The sequence below is a fragment of the Artibeus jamaicensis genome, unplaced genomic scaffold, assembly GCF_021234435.1.
Source record: "Artibeus jamaicensis isolate MK-2021 breed Jamaican fruit bat unplaced genomic scaffold, CSHL_Jam_final contig_490, whole genome shotgun sequence".
In the NCBI taxonomy this organism is placed as follows: Eukaryota; Metazoa; Chordata; class Mammalia; order Chiroptera; family Phyllostomidae; genus Artibeus; species Artibeus jamaicensis.
Window position 1 is genome coordinate 11,992,203 of NW_026521861.1, and position 13,883 is coordinate 12,006,085.

At 35.9% G+C, this 13,883-nt stretch overlaps 1 protein-coding gene across 5 annotated transcripts in view; it reads left to right on the plus strand.

Moving 5' to 3' along the window:
- ATRNL1 (attractin like 1) overlaps positions 1-13,883 on the plus strand; it is a 506,958-nt gene that overhangs the window by 131,424 nt on the left and 361,651 nt on the right. For all 5 annotated transcript variants that reach the window (XM_053668567.1, XM_053668564.1, XM_053668566.1 and 2 more), the window contains exon 18: positions 446-664. In XM_053668567.1, coding sequence (XP_053524542.1) covers positions 446-664 — 219 coding nt within the window. The remainder of the gene's footprint in view (positions 1-445; positions 665-13,883) is intronic.

Here is a 13,883-nt window from a genome sequence, read left to right on the forward strand (position 1 = left end):
GGCTTGGCTCTCCCGGGGGATGGTGGGCAGGCATCACCTGCACACTGAGCAGGAGCAGGTTTTCCTCGAAGGCCCTCACTAGGCACGGGAACAGGTGATGGGGCTCTGCAACCCAGACAATGGGAAATGTGGGCCGTGGGGCCCTGGAGAGGCCCTGGGAGGTCCGCATCCTGGCAAAGATCAGGAGTCTTTAAGTTCTGACTTCATTTTTCTCCATGTCATAGTCACCACGCATTTTTAACCTCAAGTCTCCTTTATCTCCTCTTTGCTCATGATGAATGTTTTCTTTGCTCTAAGTTGTTGCTCTTTAGGCATTAAACAAAGCTGTTTAAACTATAGATGACCTGCCACAGTCTCTTTTTCAGATCATGTTTATTTTTCCCTTAGCTTACGGTTCTGTTTGAATGTAAAGCCCTGTAACGTGCTTGTTCATGCTCTTGTGCAGCTCAGAATTGCTCCGGGTTGAGAACCTGCGGACAGTGTCTGGAGCAGCCTGGGTGTGGCTGGTGCAACGACCCCAGCAATACGGGGAGAGGACACTGCGTGGAAGGGTCTTCCCGTGGACCCCTGAAGCTTGTCGGAATGCACAGCAACGAGGTGGTTCTTGACACCAGCCTTTGTCCCAAAGAAAAGAACTATGAGTGGTCCTTTATCCAGTGTCCAGGTAATAAGAATACAATGAAGACAGTTTCAGGTTTTCCAACAGTTCTGTTTTTCAATCAAATTATTGTTCAAATAATTTTAAAACCAAAAATATTTTTCCCCCTTCTTGTCATACAGATTTACAAACAAATAACAATGAAGATGCTCAAAATTCAGTGATAAAAATTATTCTTCCCTATATCTGTTTCTGTTGGATAGATGTTGTTCTGTTTGGAATCATTAAATAGAGTAACCAGATGCTTTGCATATAATTATTAGATTTGGTTTCATGTCACCTGTTTAGATGAAATAATATTGGCTTATGCCTGTTTTTTATTTAGTATTATAACATCTTAGAATTCAAAGGTAAGTCTGAGGGTCCAGTCAAACTTCATGCTAAGTATGGGAATTTTCTCTATAATTTCTATGATGAAGTCCACTGGCCTCCTTTTAATAAGCTGCCATTGGTCTTCACTGCTATTCAGTTTTGAAGGTCAGTAATTACTAGTCTTCAGGTTCCCTCCTGTAGGAAGTCTTTTCTAACTGAATAAATCAGCCTTCTTGAAAAATTAATTTATTCAATGTATTTTTGAGTGCCTACTATGTGTAGGAGTATTTTAGATGTTAGACATATAACAATGAACAAATTAGAGTGAAATCATTGCAGCCATGGTAACTGTATTCTACCTGAAATTAACAAGACTGGTTACATGTACATACACATATAAAGTTAGGTGGTGGTAAGTGCAATTAAACAAATAAGGCAAGGAAGGGGGAAATAAGGCTTGCTATTTCAATAGGGTAAAAGAGAAGCTCTTACTGATGGGTGACAAGTAATTTGTAGATGAGGGAGTGAGTCCTGGGCATATCTGGGGAAAGAGTGTTCTAGAACAGGTAGCAGCCCGACTCAGGACTGGGTAGGAGCGTTTATTTGGGAGGTGAACCTGGGAAGCACCATTGAGGTAGGAAAGAAATCAGAGAACAGTGAAAAACCCCATCAAAGTGCATTATTCAGGTGGCTCCTACATAGGGAGAATGTGGACTCAGACCCCCCAAGGACTTAGGAAAAACCATGTGGAAGGTTCCTCAGAGTTAACTCATCAAGGCACAGGGAGGGGCGGGCATTTATCCACTAACTCTCGTCCCCCATTGGCTGATTGGTGCCTGGGGTATTGCACTTCTGAGCTGGGCCCATGTCTGGTTAGTAACTTTCCCCGGCACTCTTGAAAATGCAGCAGCAGAAAAGTGAAGAGATTATGTCAGAATCCACTCCAGGTGTGATGCTGTCAATTTGTTGCCCTGAAACCAGATGGACCAAGGGGATATGGCACGGGGTGTGCCGTATGCCGGGGAACCATACCCGCTGCATGACCTTTGAAATACATACGAAAACAAAAAAGAGCAAACTGTTGATTCATACAGCAGATCTGAATCGAATGGATCCTGCCTGCCGTCTGTGCTCCAGGTTCCAGAGGCTGAGATGGAGGTGTCGGTCAGGCTGAGTTTAGTTTGGAAGCTCTGGGGAAGAGTCTGCTTCCAAGCTCATTCTTATTGTGGGTAGAATTCAGTTCCTTTTAGTTGTAGGACTGAGGTGCCTATTTTCCAGTAGGCTGTCTGGCAGTGACCGCTTCAGCTTGTAAAGAACTCTCACAGTCTTTTCCTGACATCCCTCCTCATCTCCCCTGGCAATGTAGAGTCCCCAAAACTCAAAGGGGATTTTTCACCTTTCAGTCTCTTTCTTCAAGTAGATTCTGATGCTTTGTGAGGGATCCAGTTGGGTTCGGCCAGAATGATCTCCCTTTTTTAAACTCACCTGTGCCACGCAACATACCTAATCATCAGAGGGAATATTCCATTGTATGTCTGGTCCCTGTCACACTCCAGAGGCGATCATTACTGTTTGATTATTTTCTCATAAGGCTACCACATTGTACAGTTTACTCATTTAAATGTATAACAGCCCTGGACGGGTAGCTCACTCAGTTGGTAGGACCATCGTCCTGATATTCCAAGGTTGTGGGTCTGATCCCCAGCCGGGGCGTTTACAGGAAGCAGAAGAATGCAGAAGTGGAACAACAAACCCACGTTGTGCTCTCGCTCTCTCAAAATATCAATAAATTAAAAAATAAAGTGTATAATTCAGTGGCTTTTATTATATTCACGGAATTATGCAGCCAACACTATGGTGAATTTTAAAACATTTTTATCATTCCCCAAAGAAACCAGATGCTTATTAGCAGTCACTGAATGCTGCACCCCCACTTACCCTCGTCAGCCCTAGGCAACCAGTAATCTTTATATCTCTGTGGGTTTGCCTATTCTGGGTATTTTATATAAATTGAACCATACAATTGTAGTCTTTTGTGACTAGCTTCTTTCCCTATGCATAATATTTTCATGGTTTATTCATGTTGTACTAAGATTCTTTAACAAATAATTTTCTGTTATCAGAGAATACCACATTTTGATTATCCGCTCAGCACTTCATGGACATTAGGGCATTCCCAGTTTTTTGCTTTTTGCACAGTGCTTCTGTGAACATCCATGTACAGGTTTGTGTGTGGACATGTTTTCATTACCTTGGGCTATCTGGGTTATATTCCCAGATTTGGGAATATCTGGGTTAAATGGAGACTCTGTTGAACCTTCGGAGGAGCTGCCAGACTGTTTGAAAGCTGTGGCGTTGTCTTGCATTCCCACCGCAGTGCGCACGGGTTCCAGTAACTCCACAGCTTTGTCAGACAGCGAAGTGGTATCTCACTGTGGTTTGAATTTGCCATTTCTTCTTGGCTAATGATGCTGAACATTTTTTAAAAATATATTTTATTAATTATGCCATTACAGTTCTATTTCCCCCCTTCATTCTCTTCCACCCTGCAGACCCCCTCCCCCACCATTCCCCCTTTAATTTATGACCACGTGTCTCAAGTTTAGATTCTATATTTCCCCTACTATTCTTGCCCTCCCCCTACCTATTTTCTACTTACCGTGTATGCTACTTATTTTCTGTACCTTCTCCCCCCTTTTCCTGCTCCCCTGTTGCTAACCCTCCATGTGATCTTCATTTCTATGGTTCTGCTCCTGATCTAGCTGTCCTCTTAGTTTGCTTTTGTTTTAGGTGTGGTTGTTACTAACTGTGAGTTTGCTGTCCTTTCACTGTTCATCTTTTTTATCTTCTTTTTCTTAGGTAAGTCCCTTTAACATTTCATATCATAAGGGCTGTATGTGCTTTTGGCCACTTGTCTGTCGTCTTTGGAGAAATGTCTATCATGTTCTTTTCCCATTTTTGAATTGTGGTATTTGTCTTTTTATTAGTGAACCGTAAGAGTTCTTTACATATTCTGAATACAAATCCAATGTCAAAAATTGATTTGCAAATATTTCCTCCCATTCTGTGGGTTGTCTTTTCACTTTTTTGACAGCGTCCTTCGAATCACAGAAGTTTTTAATGTTGTTGTTATCCTGTTCTTTGTTTCTCGTGACATTCCTGTGAAACCATGCATAACATAAGATACCAAAGATTTATGCCTGTCTTTTTTTTTTAGGGTTTAATGGTTTTGCCCTTGCTGGGTAGTTCAGTTGGTTAGAGCATTGTCCTGAAACGCCAAGTCGTGGGTTTGATCACATATAAGAAGCAACCAATGAATGCGTGAATAAGTGGAATGACAGACTGATGTTTCTCTCTGTCTCTCTCTTCCTTCCTCCCTCTCTAAAGTCCACACATAAAAATGTAAGAAATAAAAAAAGGTTAATAGTTTTAGCTTTTACATTAAGGTCTTTGATCTGTTTTGATCGCCTTGTGCAGGTGTTGTCAGAGAGGGACTTCACCCCTTTGCAAGCGTGTTTAGGTGTCTGACAGTATTTGATGAAAAGACTTTTCTTTCCCCAGTGAATTTATTTTTCATTTTGCATATTTTATTTTTCATCTATACCTCTTGGATTTTTAGCTATACCTCTTTTGTGTTAGAAATTGTATTTTAGTGACTTTATATTTTTCACTTCTCTTTTCTTCTGTATTCTTGAGTGCATGGATAATTCTTTTAATAGCTGTTTTAAAAATCCTTCTTGGCTCATTCCATCATCCGTGCCATTTCCTCATCCTTTTCTATTGATATATATCTTTTTCACTAATTATGGATCATAATTTCCAGCTCAGTTACTTTGTATGGTATCCTAGGCATTGCCATTTTTGTAGTTTATTACTCAACTTTGTTGTATTTCTTTTAGCGTGTTGAACTTTATTCTGGTATGCAGTTATGTTATGTGGGATTTGTATGATCATTTTCAAACATTGTTTTTAAGGTTTATCAGGACTTGTACCTAGCAGTCCTGAGTCCAGTGAGAACTTATTTCCACTAAGAGCGCCTTTTTGTGGGCTCTGTCCAATGCTCTTCGTATTAGGAGACCTCCCGTCTTGGCTAGTGGGAGTAGACTCTTCCCAGTCCTATGTGAGGTCCTGGCATTGTGTGCCCTGCGGTTTTCTGGTGGTTCTTTCTCCAGGTTTTTGGAGTTTCACACTTTGTTCAATTCAGTCGAAGATTCAATGCTCTCTGCAGATTGCTGTGCACACCTCTCCTCTGTAGTATTTTGTTCCACAAATGGCAGCCACCGGGACCTCCCTGAACTTTGAGCTTTGTTCCTCAGCTGAGTGAGAAGTCTGGTCCTTGCTGGGGTTTCCCTCCCTGGGTTGCACCCTCTAATCTCCCTCCCGGTAGCCAGCAGGGCAGTGAGAGTTTGTTTGCCTTTTCAGGGAATGCCATTCCTGAGCTGCCTATGATATTCGAAAGTGGTTGCTTCATACGTGTGCTTGTCCACCATTAGAGGTCACTTATCCAAGTGGTTAACCCTTCCTGGGCAGAAGGGGGAGTCTTCTATCAGTGCGTTTTTATTTACCATTATTCTCTTGAAAACAGCATATAGGTCTTGTGTATTTTTTGTTTTTGTTTGTTTTAAATCTAGTTTGACCATCTCTGTCCTTTATCAGAGTGTGAATCAATTAAGATTTAATACAATATTGATATTATTAAGTCATACCATTATGGTATTTATTGAAATTTTTTTCTTTATTTTTTTCCTCTGTTCTTTGTTCCTCCTTTTGCCTTCTCTGGAATTAATTGAGTGTTTTTTAAGTCCATTTTTTAATCACTTTCATTGGATTTTTAGCTATACCTCTTTTGTGTTTTTTTTAGTGACTGCTGTAGTGATTGTAATAGTCATCTTTATCTTATCACAGTCTACCTTGAATCAGTATTATTCTACTTCATGTATAAGGTAAGAATATTACAACAGTGTAATTCTATTTGCTTTCTTCCTGTCCTTTGTGTAATTATTGCCATATAATTTAATTTTTATGTTATTAACCATATATTATTATTTTTGCTTTAAATAATTTTCTCACAAAATGATAAGAAAAAAATCTTTTTTTAAAAGATATATTATTTATTTGTTTAGACAGAGGGGAAAGGAGGGAGAGTGGGAGAGAAACATCAGTGTGTGGTTGCCTCTCACATGTTCCCTACTGGGGACCTGGCCCACAACCCAGGCATGTGCCTTGATTGGGAATCAAACTGGTGATCCTTTGGTTTGCAGGCCAGTGTGCAATCCACTGAGCCACAGAAGCCAGGGCAGAAAAAATTCTTTTTATTTACCTATATATGGACCATTTCCTGTGATCGTCATTTTTTCCCTATAGATCTGAATTTCCTTCTGCTATAATATAGCTTTAGCTTGATGAACTTTAACTTAAATACAGTGGTTTTTTTTCCATTGCGGCATTAAATTATCATAGCTTTCATATCTATGAAAAAAGTTTTTATTATGTATGTGTGTCTACATTTGAAAGATTTTTTTTTTTTTTTTTACTGGAAATAGCATCCTAAGTTGACAGATAGTTTTCAGTAATTTGAAGACATAATTTTCTTTTTTCTGGCTTCCTCCATTTCTCTTCAGAATTTCTCCATTCATTGTTTATCTGTAAAAGCAATATGTCTTTTTTCCTCCTTCTGACTTTCTAAGACAGATTTTTTTTTTTAGTTTTTGGATGTTAGTAATTTTAGTATGATGTACCTAAGTATCAGTTTTGTTTTTTATACTGTGTGGCTTCATGTTTTTCATCATTTTTGTAAAGTTTTCTGCCATTGTCTCCTCAGACTTCACACTAGTCCCTGTGTCACCGTTTTCTGTTGCACAAGTTCACTTCACTTATGTTTGGCTTTTTCAATGTGCCCCTAATTTTTCTTACTGACGGTTCTGTGTTTTATGTCTTTTGATCTCTTTTGCATCTCCTTTGATCTATATTCCAGTGTACTAATTCTTTTTTTAGGTGTTTCCAGTTTTCTCTGAAATCTGTGTTGCAGTTACTTATTATTATTTAACATAGCATCCAAGGTGACTGTATTAAAAGCAGTTTTATTCATGAGTCTACATCATCTGTTTTGGCTAAATTGTGCTAATCACTTCTAGTTTCTCCTGGTTTTATGGTGTCCTTTGAGACAGAAAAGTTTTTTTTATTTTTATTTTGATGATGTCCAGTGGATCTATTTATTCCTGTTGGTTGTTTGTGCTTTTGGTGTCAGATCTAAGAAACTGTGACCTAATCCAAAGTAATGAAAATTTACATCTATATTTTTCTTGTAACAATTTTGTAATTTTAGCTTTTACTTTAAGTCTTTGGTTCATGTTTAGTTTATTGCTATATATGGTGTGATGTATGTGTTCAAATTCATTCTTTTGCCTGTGCATATCAAGTTAGTCCAGTACCATTTGCTGATAAAGCAGTTAATATTCCCCATTTAATGGTCTTGGCATCCTTGTTGAAAATCAGTTGACTTCAGATTTATGGGATTATTTCTGGACTTAATTCTATTCCAGTGATCTATATGTCTATTTTTATGCCAATACCACACTGGTTTGATTACTGTATCTTTGTAGTATGTTTTAAAACTGGGATATTTCAGTATTTAGTTTTCCTCCTCTTTTTCAAGATTGTTTTTGGTTAGTCTGAGTCCTTTGTGATTTAATATGAATTTCAGGATCTGCTTGTCTATTCCTATAAAAAAAAAGTCAGCTGGAATTTGATAGAAAGTGCATTAAATTTGTAGATCAATTGGAATGAATTGCTATCTTAATAATATTAAGTCTTCCAATCCATTAATATAGAATAACTGTCCATCAGTTTACTTCAACAATGTTTTGTAGTTTTCAATGTACAAGTCCTACATTTCCTGTTTAATTGTATTCTCAATTATTTAATTTTTCCTGATGCTATTGTAGGTTGTATTATTTTCTTAATTTTATTTTTGGATTGTTCATTGTATCTGTACAGAAAAAATAAAACTGATTTTTCTCTAGTAATTGATCTTTTATCCTACAGTGTTTCTGAACTCATTCATTAGCTTAATTAATTATTTGTGGATTCCTAAAGAGTTTTGTATATGTAAGATTATCTGTAAGTAGAGTTAGTTTTGTATCTTCTTTTAAATCTGAATTCTTTCATTTCTTTTTCTTTACTGCCCTGTCCGAAACCTCTGGTATAATATTGAACAGAAATGACCAGATTTTTGATCTATTCTTGGCATTAAAAGGAAAGCTTTTAGTCTTTCACCATTAAATATGATGTTAGCTATGAATTTTTGATGCATGCCTTTTATCAGATTGAGACCATTCTTTTCTATTCCTAATTTGTTGAGTATTTATCATTTATCGAGGTGATCCTATGGATTTTTCTCACTTTGTTTCTCTATCAGGATGGTATATTACCTGATTGATTTTCATATGTTTGAAGAACCTTTTATTCCTGGGATAAATTCCCCTTAGTCATGGTATACAGTCCTTTTTATATATGCTAATTGATTCAGTTTGATAGTATTCTGTTGAGGATTTTCACACCTATAATCACAAGAGATATTAGTCTGTCATCTTCTTTTCTTGTGATGATTTTGTTTGATTTTTGTGTTAAGGTAATATTGGCTTCATAAAATGAGTTAAGAAGTATCTCCTTTGTTTGTTTTGAAAGGATTTGTGAATAATCAGTGTTTGTTCTTTAACCATTTGGTAGAATTCACTATTTAAGCCAGTTGATCCTGGGTTATACTTTTCTGACCATTTGTTGATTACTAACTTAATTTCCTTATTGACATTACCTATTTACATATTTTTTTATTCTTGAGTCAGTTTTGGTTGTTAGTGACTTTCTAAGAAGTTTCTCATTTTATGTAGATTATCTAGATTGGCATTGAATTGTTTATAGTGTTTTATTTTTTCAGTAATGCTTCCCCTCACTCTTGGTCAGTAGTATGTGTTCTTTTTCATTCTTGATGTTAATAATTTGTGTTTTCTCTCTTTTATTTAGTTATTGTTTTGGTTTCTAAGAAGTTTCTCATTTTATGTAGATTATCTAGATTGGCATTGAATTGTTTATAGTGTTTTATTTTTTCAGTAATGCTTCCCCTCACTCTTGGTCAGTAGTATGTGTTCTTTTTCATTCTTGATGTTAATAATTTGTGTTTTCTCTCTTTTATTTAGTTATTGTTTTGGTCAGTATTTAAAATTTTGTCATTTTCATTGATCATTACAAAGAGTGAACTTTAGGCTTTATTGATATTTTGTATTGTTTTTCTACTCTATTTCATCTGTTTTCATACTAATATTTACTATTTTTTTCTGCTTGCTTTAAGTTTAGTGTTTTATATATGTTTTATTTTCTTAAGGTGCAAAGTTAGGTGATTTGACACTTCTTTTTGTTATTTATTTATTTATTTTTAAAAATATTTTATTTATTTATCTTTAGAGGGGAGGGGAAAGAGAGAGGGAGAGAAGCATCAATGTATGGTTGCCTTTCGTGCGTCCCCTGCTGGGAACTGGCCTGCAGGGAACTGGTCTGCAACCCAGTCATGCGCCCTGACTGGGAATTGAACCGCGATTGTGTGGTTCGCAGGCCTGTGCTCAATCCACTGAGCTACACCAGCCAGGGCTCTTTTTGTTATTTAATATAGGCTTATACAACTACAAATTTTTTCTGAGCAATTTTTTGCTTTATTCTGTAAATTTTGATATGTTTTTATTTTCATTTACCTGAAAGTAATTTTTAATTTTTCTATGAATTATTTTGGCCTACTGGTTATTTGGGAATGTGTTGTTTAATTTGAATATATTTATGGTTTGCTCAGTTTTTTTATCTGGGCAGATTATTGATTTCTAATTTAATTCAATTGTGGTTAGAGAACATATTCTATTTGACTTCAGTCCTTTTATTGATGTTTGTTTTACGACGTAATTTAGAGTATTTTCTGGATTTGGTTTACAGTGTTGTTTAAGTCTTCTGTTCCCTTGATGATCTTCTGTCTAGCTGTTCTATTCATTATTAAAGTGTGGTATTGAAGTCTCCAATAATTAATGTTAAATTGAATATTTATTTTTAATTCTAACAGTTTTTGCTGCATATATTTTAATTTTCTGTTATTACTAGGTATATATGTGTTTACAAAATTTGTGTCTTCTTGATGGATTCTTTTTTTATTATTACAAGATGTTCTTTTTTTTATCTCTACTAACATTTTTTAAAGTTTATCTGATATTTGTATAGCCATTCTAATATTCTATTGATTGCTGTTTGAATGGTATATCTTTTTCGACCCATTAATTTTTCAGTCTATTTGTATCTTGAGATGTCTTTGTAGACATTATATACATAGATCTTTGATTTTTATCAGTCTCTGCCTTTTGATTGAATTGTTTCATCCATTCACATTTAATATTATTATTTATATAGTTGAATCTCTGTGTTTCTTTTCTCTTTTTTTCTATATGCCCCATGATGTTTTGGTTTTTTGTTCTTCATTAGTTTTTTTTTGTAGTAAGTGAATCTTTTCTTCTAATGTAACATTTTTATTTATTTGGTGATTTTTTACTATATTTCTTGAGTTATTTTTCTGAATGGTTACTGTGGGGTTTACCATGTACATCTTATTAAAATATGCCTCAGATTAATACTAACTTCATTCTAGTTAGTCTATAGAAAGAATATAACTTATTCATATGGGTCTTTTCTCTTTCTTCCCCTTTTGTGGTATTGTTATACATATTATATATTGCAAAATCAACAATAAATTATAGTTATTTATATAATTTTATGTCTTTTAAAGGATCTGAGAGAAGGAAAGAGGACAAGTGTGGATTTATAGCTTTTGTTATATTAATCTTTGTATTCACTGTTTCTGGTTTTCTTCATTTGTTCCTGTGGATCTAAATTACCGTTTAGTAATACCATGTCATGTCTTCATACCAATATAGACTTTTCCCCTATATTCTTTTTGCTTTCGTTGGGAAGTATATTACATTTTTATATCTTAAAAGCCCAGCCATACCATCATCTATGTTTTTAAATAAAATATAAAAAATTATATAACAGAAGAAAGAAGAAGAAATATTATTTGTACCTTTTAAAATAATGACAGAATTACTCTTACCAGTGCCCTTTGTTTTATTATATGGAGAGTAATTACTATCTGAGGTTATGTATTTTCATCTGGAAAAACAATTGTTAGAATTTTTGTATGGGGGATTTGCTGCCAATGAATTCTATTAACTTTTGTTTATATGTTAATATCTTTATTTTACATTAAATTTTGCAGAGTTTCATTAGTAGAAAATTTTTGGTTGATAGTTTTTCTTTGAGAGCTTTGAATTACCATCCCATTGCCTACTGGCCTCCATTGTTCCTGAGTGAAAGTCAGTTGTTAATCTTATTGGACTTTATAAGTGAGGAGTCATATTTTGTCTTGCTTTCATTATTTTCTCCTTGCCTTTGGCTTTTATAATTTTTATTGTAATATGTTTATTGATCTCTTCATATTTATTATACTTAAAGTTTGTTAAGCTTCTTGGATATGTAGATTAACAATTTTATCAAATGAGAAGTTTTAAGAAATTATTTCTTCAAATTTTAGCCTCCTTTTCCCCCCTAAGCTTCCAATGTTCCCATGGCGCATATGGTGGTACACTTAACTGTGTCCCACATTTATTTGAATCTCTATTAATTTTTCTTCACTTTTTTCTCTCTGTACTTCAATTTACATAATCTCTATTGAACTCTCTTCAAGGCTGCTATTCATCTGTCATTTCAAATCTACTGTTGAATCCCTCTAGTGTATTTTTCATTGTAGTTATCACTTTTCTACTTCATAACTTTCATTAGTTCTTTATTATAATTTCTATGTTTTGATATATACCTTTATTTTTTAAGCATAGTTTAAAAATATTTTGTTTTTAATTATTTTGAATATTTTTTATTGTCTTCCAATTTTCCTTTTACTTCCATTTTGGGGTGTAATTCTCCTGTTTATTTTCTCTTTTATTCTCCTGACTCCTTTATGATAACTCATAAATTTTCATTTTGAAGTTTTAGTTATTGTTGTGTGTTTTATGTCAGTGGTTTGCAAACCTGAGACTACAGGTCAAACCTAATCCATTGCTTATCTTTGTCAGCAAAATTTTGTTGGATTACAGCTATTATCAATTATTTGCTTACTTTGTATGATTGCTTTTGCCTGCGATGGCAGAGGTGAGTAGTTGTAACATAGATTATATGGTCTACAAAGCCTAAAATAGTTATTATGAAGCCATTTACAGGAAAAAGTCTTGCAAGTCTCTATTCTGTAGTATACAAAGTCTGTCTAGAAAGTATCCAGCCATGGAATATGAATAATAGAGATATTTATTGAAGAAGATACAAGAAACATTATATGTAAGGCAATGACACCTCAGTCCCCTTCAGAGTAGGCACCTTGAGACCTCACACAGTTCTCCAGGTGTTCAAAACTCTCTGAAAAATCCTGTGTTAGAATTGCAGTCAGCTGCCCTGTCTCATTTTCCTGAATCTCATCAATGGTCTGAAATCTCTTCCCTTTCAAAGGGAATTTTAGTTTTGGGAAACGAGAAGTCTCAGGGCACCAAATCTGGGCTATAGGGGAGCTGAGTCACCTGGGTGATTTGATATTTCACTAAAAACTTTGCACAAGACATGATGCATGAGTGGGCTCATTGTTGCAATGAAGCTGCCAATCACCAGTTGCCCATAGCTATGGCCGTTTTCATCGTATTGCATCTCTCAACTGATGAACAGCATTGAGGTAGTACTCCTTAGTAATTGTCTGGTCTGGAGGAGTGTACTCATGATGGACAACACCTGCCCAATCAAAAAACACAGTTAATGTGGTCTTCATCTTGCTGTGACTTTGTTGAACCCTCTTCGGGTGTGGAGAACCAGGTGACTTCTGTTGGGACAACTGGGCCTTCATTGCCGGATCATCCTGTAGACCCACAATTCATCTCTGACTCTGACCTTCTTGAGGAAATCTGGTTTATTGGTAGCAGTTTGAATCAAGTCATTAGCAACTGTAGCACGATGTTCCTTCTGCTCTGGTAGCAGAAGCTGCAGAATGAATTTTGCCATGCCACATTCGACACCAGGATCCTTTGTCAAAATCTCGGACACAGTAGTTTTTGGGATTCCCAGATCAGCTTCTATTCCTCACACTGCCAGTCGCCGATCTTTGTTTATTGCAGCTCATGCATGTTCAACATTCTCAGGTGTTCTGCCCGTTGCAGACCTTCCAAAATGGGGATCACTTTCAACAGATTCTCGACCATCTCGGGGCATTTGTGCTATGCTTTTATTTGCACTGCACTCATCTCATTGTCCCCAAAAACCTTCTGAATCGTCCAAATAGTTTTTGTGGAGAAATATTTAAACAATGCAAAATTCGATGCAGATTTGTTGATCTACTTGCTAGGTCATTTTGAACGCAACGACTACACAGTACACATGCTCACTCAATGGCATCTACTACCCACACTGACCAGTACGGTAAAGTTGTCATTGTTCACACATGTGCATACCAGCCCACTCTCCTTGGTTGCCAGGTTACATTCGCTGGCCATGTAAACCTAGGCTGCACAAACTGATTTTGTTATATTAACAATGGCTCAGCTTTTTCTGGACAGACCTCATATTTGTGTGACCTGAATTGTAGAAGTATTTTTAAGGGGCTATTTACAATTGCTTTTGCAAGGTGCCTGCAGCTTTCCTTGTTTACAGAACGTGCTCTGCATGTTCAAGGTGAGGTTTCTGCACCATATGGACGATGTCAATTTCCACCCAACACACATACTTGGAGCAGGCTTTTAACGTCTCACAAGTGATTTTATTCTTGTATTCACACACCTCAGTGTACTTAAGATTC